This window comes from Oryzias melastigma, linkage group LG23 (genome assembly GCF_002922805.2).
Source record: "Oryzias melastigma strain HK-1 linkage group LG23, ASM292280v2, whole genome shotgun sequence".
NCBI lineage: Eukaryota > Metazoa > Chordata > Actinopteri > Beloniformes > Adrianichthyidae > Oryzias > Oryzias melastigma.
In genome coordinates this window covers 14,532,460-14,540,049 of record NC_050534.1, presented here as the reverse complement: position 1 = coordinate 14,540,049, position 7,590 = coordinate 14,532,460, and the positions used below count along the sequence as shown (strand labels likewise).

At 34.4% G+C, this 7,590-nt stretch overlaps 1 protein-coding gene across 1 annotated transcript in view; it reads right to left on the bottom strand.

Annotated features, from left to right (window-relative positions):
* snd1 (staphylococcal nuclease and tudor domain containing 1) overlaps window positions 1-2,966 on the bottom strand; it is a 181,017-nt gene extending 178,051 nt beyond the window's left edge. Inside the window, exon 1 of the mRNA XM_024292246.1 lies at window positions 2,718-2,966. Within this exon, the coding sequence (XP_024148014.1) occupies window positions 2,718-2,792 (75 nt within the window). The 5' untranslated portion in view covers window positions 2,793-2,966. The remainder of the gene's footprint in view (window positions 1-2,717) is intronic.
* Window positions 2,967-7,590: the final 4,624 nt, after the last annotated feature.

Sequence of the window (7,590 nt, the reverse complement as noted above, 5' to 3'; positions counted from 1 at the left end):
ATCTGAGCAAACACTGTCTGCAGACTCTCCGGTGTGTCTGCAGGGAGCATCCATGGCTGCTGTTGACCTAAGATGCTAGCAAGATAAAAATCCCTAATCAAGTCACCAGCATTCATCACCAAATAGATATGTCCATAAAAGTATGGCAGAAGTGATGTTATTTTGAGACAGATTTATATACAAAAAAAGTAAATGTCTTAAATAAAACCAGTAAGTAAGTTTATCTCAATTGTTGTATCTGTTGAATAAATAGAACATGTATATATGGCATGACTGAACTAATGTCCTGAACTGGATGAGAAAATAAACATTTTTTTTATTTTCTAAACTAAGAAAATTGAAAGATCTTTGGATCCTAAACACAGAAAAATTGTACTTATACACTCAAAAAATGCTATTTAAAACAAATCTGAAACGTGAGGGACTCGATGGAAAGAACAATAACTAAAACTGTTCCTATTGTTTTAAATTAACAGAGCATTTTAATATTAGAAAGAAATTGATTTCCTCATTTATGAATGAACTTTATTTATATAGCACTTCAAAACTGCTTACAGCAAAGGAAAGTTTAAAAATAAGACAAATTAAGAACAAAATATGAAAAAAGTGTAAATAAAAAAATCATTTTCATAAGATTACAGTAAATGGAAGCAATCACACAAAAAAAAACTGATGGTTGGAGCTGAAACTAGAGAATATCGTTCGTTATTTGTTTATTACTTATTACACTGTTACACTTAGCAAAGAATTCTATTGATGCTCATGTGTGCCAGTCTGTGACCACAAAAGTGATACTCATATGTTGACTTAAAGAGAAACACGTTGCCGAGAAGAACCAGAGGTCTTATATTTCCACTAGTAAACGCAAGTATCTGCTGGCTATAAATAGATTCTCTTAAAGAGCCACTCCGATCATCTTTGATTTATTACAAAAGCGCTTTCAGTGGTCTTTTAATGATGGTTATGTCGCTTTGTGCAAAATCAAAAAAAAATATTGTTTTCTATGACTTAGTTTCTGGCACTTTCTGCAGAGCGGGAGTAGTTCCCCTTTGAATTGTGGTCGGGATCAATGCCGTGGAGCAACCCCACCCCCTTTCCCCTCACCCATAACTGAGTTTTCTGTTTACACATTCTCCCAGTAGCTTACAGCCCCTCACAATCCCAACCTAATAATATCGGTGCAGCAAAAATGGCGATCAATTTGGAGCAGTTTAGAGCCAGGTCAGACGGAGAAAAATAAAAGATGTATATGGATCTAATCGTCTACAAGAGGATGCATCAGAATAGCTGGTGGCTTGCCGTATTAAGATCTACATGAAACTTACAAGCTTTTCGAAGCAGATTTTTTTTTATATCTGCTTTTGATTCACAACAATTTAAATAAATAAATGCACAGTAATGCAATTTTAAGCCTAATTTTCCTAATAAATCTGAAAAAAATAATGTCACAAGAACTGTCAAAAAATACCAAAAATAAAATGATTGTTGAAACTACACAGATCAACAAATATGCTCACAAACTTCCTAAATCTGTAGCGTTTCTTATGAAAAGTGACTCCACTTTCCAAATACAATGAAAAAGGAACTAAAAAAGAAAAAAACTGTTTTTCTCTATTTTCAGTTGCATTTAGAGTTTCCATTAGTTGCCCAAAACAATAATTAGAATATTATAATGATAAAATAACAATTTCACACATATCAGGAAATGTGTGAAAACATCAAGAAAGAAAATAAAAATAATTGTCATTGAGCTATTTGAAAAGACAGAAAACTTCAAAAGTAAGTGTACATTGAAAGATTGTACTTTTTTTTTTCCTCTAGGAGTTTGTAGCCACATTGTGGTTTAAATGCTTTCGGGAAAAGTGAGCAAAAAAAAAAAAAAAAGTCCATGCGGACACGAGTACCACACTAGAGCAGATTACAGGGGGCACGAGAGTTGTAGCTACGTGTCATTTTCCCGTGGCTGGTCTGACCCGCTCCACGTGCGAATCTTCAACAACTTTAAACAAATACAAATTGGGATTTTAAAGCCGCTACTTTAGCAGCTCACCCTGCACTGGGTTAAAAAAAGTAAGGAGGCAAAAGTAGAGTAGAAACTGGCTAAAACGCGCTTGTTTTGCTATTTTGACTTAAACAACCTCCCGCCAGTCCCATACCAGTAACAAAGTTTATATTTTTTTTATTTTGCTACTCATTTACAGAGTTAGTAGATGTTATTTTAAAAAATCCTTATGTAGTTCATGGAAATTGTAAGCTTAACAGATGTTCACTTTCTCAGCTAACGGAAGGCTAGCTCGCTGCTAGCTAAAGTTCAGTTTCAGCGACTTTGTTCAAACTGTTTTTAAATAAAGTTTTACTGATTTTTTAACAGTGACTTTTTATCTGCGTAGTCTTGATGTACACTAATTTCATCCATGCACAAAGCTGCGACTGTAGTAGTGACCTAGCGCAAAAGCTAATACACGAAGCTGCTCACTCTTGAATACTTAGCCGGCTAACGTTAGCCGGCATGCTCTTGCTTCTATGAATCAAGTCAACATAATTGCAGTGACAGTTGATAATTGTTTGGTGACAGCACCGCAACTTAGCTAAAAACTCTTTCTGTAATGCCAGCTTGGCGTTCGCTCAAAGTTACAAAACAAAGTGATGTTACTTTAACTCCTCATTAGCCTTCTAAGCTAACTAGCTGTCACAAATTCACATGTTGGAAGTCCTACCATTTTTACTATTCCCCTTTGCAAAGGAGCTGAGGAAACCTGAGCTGCTTGAGCTGGAGCCGAAACAGATGCCATGTCCGCTGGTTTCAGATGTTACACCTTAGAAGGAAAATCAGGCAAGGGAACGGGGACTCTTAAGTGAGTGACTGTTCTACTGAAAGCCAAAAGAAAAAGGCTGATCAACACACACGTTACACCGGAAATACACTTTGTCATTCATACACACTCTTCAAATAGTACTTCCGGTTCACGGTTTGGATCAACTGGAGTTGTGGGATAAAGTGTGAAAAATATTTAATAGTGTATCCAATTTGTTTTGCTCCTTTTTGTATTTATGTGCGTATGCTGTTAGAAGCGCTTAATAAAATAAGAAAACAAAATGGAGTGGATAAATTGAAATAAACACTTCCGGAGCGTACGGTGCGACACGTCAGCATACTGTTACTCTACTTGATGATGTGTTTAATGCGCCTCGGAAATGTTAAACATAAGCCATTTTTCTTGGTTAATTCCAGCTGGTTACATTTCCCCTAATTTAAAGAAAAAACAAAAAATAAATAATTAAAAATAAAACTAAAATTTAAAATGAAAAGAAAATTACTGTCGTATTGTTAATGACATAAACTGAGAAAACTAACAGAAAAATATATTTAAAATTAAAAGAAAGTTCTATTCAACAAGCAAAATAAATGCAACCAAGAAGAATAACAAATAATGGAGTGAATAATGGGGAAATCAATGCAAAACCTTGTCATTGGTTATAAAAACTGAATATTTTTAATCCCACCGCTTCTTTAAAATGTCACCTGACTCCTAATAGTGTTTTGTTCATATTTGCAGACAATTCATTCATGTGTTATATCTGAATGAAACACAAATTCCCCAATTTACACTTGTACTAAAGTAAACCACAATCCCATATAAAAACCGTCATTATTATTTACATTTAGTGACAATTATAAAACGTCCGCAACTTTGTACTTCGCAGAAAAATATTTTTATGATGCAAGATTAAATTTAAAATTATACTTTAATATAATATATTAACTCTATGATTGGATGTAATGGTGTAATTTTACTCGCGTACTAATAATACATGTTTTAAATGTCTGTTAGTGAATTGATTTTGAACATTCGGGTAAAAAATAAAACACCATACATTAGTTTTAATCATTAAGGATTTGATTTAAAGTTAATAATCAGTCAAACGTACTGTATAAGTCTATCTTTTGTTGTTTTGGTTCAAAAGTTCATGTTTTTTCCAGTATGTATTTTTGGATTTGTGGTTCCAGATTTTTTATGTTCTTGTTTTATATAATTTTAGGTTGATGTTTTTGGTGGAAATATTTATGCTCTTAAAAAATGTGCATTAAATCTATTTTACCTGAAGTTTTAATTGAATAGTAACTGTTAAACAGTTGTTTCAATTTGCAGATTCCTCTTTAGTTCACTTATAATGTCATTTAAGATCTAAACATTGACCTTTGGTGCCCCTGCAGTTTTATATTGACCTAACAATTCAACTTAATTCATAAAAGTAATTTTTTGTCTTTACTGAAAGAGTAAAATGAACAATTTCTTCAACCAGCATTGCTTTTCAAAAAAAAATAGATAAGCTACATAAAATCAGTTAAAAAAAAATCAATGAAATAGCAATTCCAATATTTTTTTATTCAAATTTACTATTTTTTTTAACAATTTCTTCTTTAATTTGCTACCACTTCAATGCTGCAGAATTATATCGTTTCATCAATCAAGTTCAAATAAAGTTACATTCAAACAAGAACTGAGAATGTGGACGCACAAACTACAGTTGGTCCGTTTTATTTGGCATCTCCCAGAAGTTTCATCCGGAACGTGTGGGAAACGATGTTCCTTTAGGGATCTATTTCAAATATCTGCAGCCCAAACATAGTACCCTGTGACGTTTTTATGAGTAACTCTCAGTGAAAGCAAAGAAATTGATGGGAGAGGGGAAAAAAAAAGAATAAAGTGGAAGGTTTCATTGAGGGAGGGTCAAAGTGAAAACAAATAGTATTTCAGGGTTTTATTTGGCTTTTTTGTGTGTCCCATGTGTACTATACACATCACATCAGAGGAGGAATGCAGAGAAACGCAGGACTTCACTAGCTGAGTTAGCCAAAGGATGTATGTGGAAATATTAAGAGTGGAACACAACTTAAAAATCACATTTTTAGTTTTTTTTTCTTTTAATAAAGCAACATTATCGTTTGGTATTAGCATAAAAGCTCATTTTCATGCATATATTGCATGAAAAACTTGAAGCTTCATAAACTGATTTCGGAGAAATAACTTTTGCACACTTCTCTCTATTTTTAACTTTAAGTACCCCTAATAAAATTTGCTGTTTTTAAAAGAAATTCTGAAAAACATCAAAATTACAAGGATTAATGCGCTCAGTTTTGTAACATTTTTGACAGAATTATTTGCATAATTGAAATGTTTTTTTTTTTTAAATACACAAACATTTTTGCAAAGCTGGGAAAAAAAACAGATTTTGTTATCTCTTTATTAACATTTAACAATTAATTTGACCCTTAATTATATCATATCAATAGTTAATTGGTTTTAATTTTCTTCATTTTTTTAATTGATTTAATTATATATTTTTTTTCCAAAAACAGTTTGTAAAAATGTAAAAATCCTAGACACATAACCCTAAAAAAATAAGCTTTTCAATATAATATTTGTGATTTTTTTTTCATATTTTTCTGTTATTGCTTCTTCTGGCTGCAATACTAATTCTTTTATGCAAATTTACTGTACATTAACCCATCGTGTTCAATTGTTTCATAAAAGAAATTACCATTCAACATTTCCTGATAATTATTTGTTTTTGAATTTATGTATTGGTCCTTCATATAAAATATGTGTATAACACTTTTAAAACTTATAGAAAATGTAGTTATCTTAATGCAAAATATTTTTGCTTTAACATTTTCTAAGAAAATACAAAGTTATTTCACAGATTCTTTCCAAAGTTTGTTTTTAATGGTACAATATGGTGATGAAATACTAGAATTCACAAATGCTTTTGTTATAAATTGCACAATTGTTTCTGTAAAGTTGATATTTTCTTACAAAAAAAAAACTTTTGTCTGTAGTTGTATGAGAAAATTAAACATTTATTCATTCGGTGCTTTACAGTGGCCAGTAAGAATATTTAGTCAACCCTCAAAATGTATGACGATAGAAGACCAGTGCAGTTTAAAAGGGTTAAACATAATGAGCTGCGCACGGAAGGAAAATAATTAAATGAGTGCATAAACTGCTCCAGCAACACAAACACTTTCCGTTTTAAAACAGTTTTCTCTGTTTAACAGTCAGACTTCTGCATCCGCAAAGTGGCGCAAATCTTCAATCCAAACATCTTACAGAGTGTAAACGGTGAATGAGCGAGTCTCAAGTCGTTAGAATAAAATCCAGCAAAGAAACGACACAAATTTTGCTTTAAAAAGTGGTTTAAAACTGAGATAAAACAACCCAAACTGACTCTCTGCTCGATCATTAACTGGATTGACTTGCTTTCCAGGAAGAGTTTGAAGGAAACTCTCCGTGCAGGACAAGCCGTTGCGCAACCCGACATCCCCGCGCGCTTTGGATAGGTTTTGGCGAGCTTTTTACGCAGCAGAATTAATTGTGTTTCCTTGTCTTTTAGGACACATTCAAACTCACTGGTGCGTAATTTGAAGGCAGGACAAAGTGACGGAGCGTTCCTTTGACACGTGCATGTAGTTCTACGGAACTACAGACTGTTAAAGCAGCGCCGTTTTCTTCTGATCAGAGAAAGTTGCAATTTACGCACCAAACGCGCAACGCGCAGCTTCCAAACCCACACGAGGAAGCTGCTTCAATCCGTCCAATTTGGCACGTACTGTGCGTGTAGTAACAGTAGAAATCAATGAGCGCGTCAGCTACCTGGTAATAAATAAAAAAAGCTCGCCTTGGTTGTCCTTTGTGTTGGTTGGCAAGGAGATGATGGTGTCCAAAAATGGCTGCACTCCATGCAATCTGGCTGACTGTACGCGGAGTGTATCTGCCCTCTCGCTGATAGTTAATGTATAATGTGAGCCATATGGCATTTTAAAATCCGAGCCTTTATTTCGTTGGCACTTGGACGTGTGTGGACCTAACTAATGATGTCCAATTAGTCATTAAACAGGCCCAAAGACGAGCGCCTCGCGTGGGTTTTACATAGGCTAATATTTGCTCGTCAAATATTTCCCTTTGTACCGTTTACAGCGTATTTTTATCTACCAGCAGTCCACGGAACATCTGTGAGGGTTGTTTTAGCCTCCCTCTTCTGGATAAACGAGGCCCTCCAATTGGCCCTCCTCTTGCGCCCCGGGCACGAGTCTATTTGTTCACGTTTTGGGAGAAAATGTGATAAAGACAGGCCGGGTGATGGATTTATGATTGATCAAAAGCACTTTACCATATGGCCGTCATCATAGGAGCAGATTTCCAAATGTTTGCTTTATGGAAGGAGACAAGAGATGCGTTTTAATCTGAGCCACTTCAGCTGGGAAAGGATGCTCGAGTCACGTGACTCCTCATGTCTCAGGATGAGACACGCATTTAAACTCTCTTTGGTTTTATTCTGCGCAATATTTAATTCATTTGTTGATGATTTTGTACGTAAGAGGGATGGAGAACTGAAATGTGGCGCACTGGAGTTAGAATTCGGAGGGGAAGCTGCTGCGCAAAAAGGGAAAATCTTTATTCTCAAACGAGGGATGTGATGCTGATTCTCAGCTGAAGCGGAACATTTTAATTCTGAATGAAGCTTATTTTTTTTAATTCACGCTCTTTTGGAACACTTTGGTTGTCTTTTTGCGCATGCTCCCTTTAC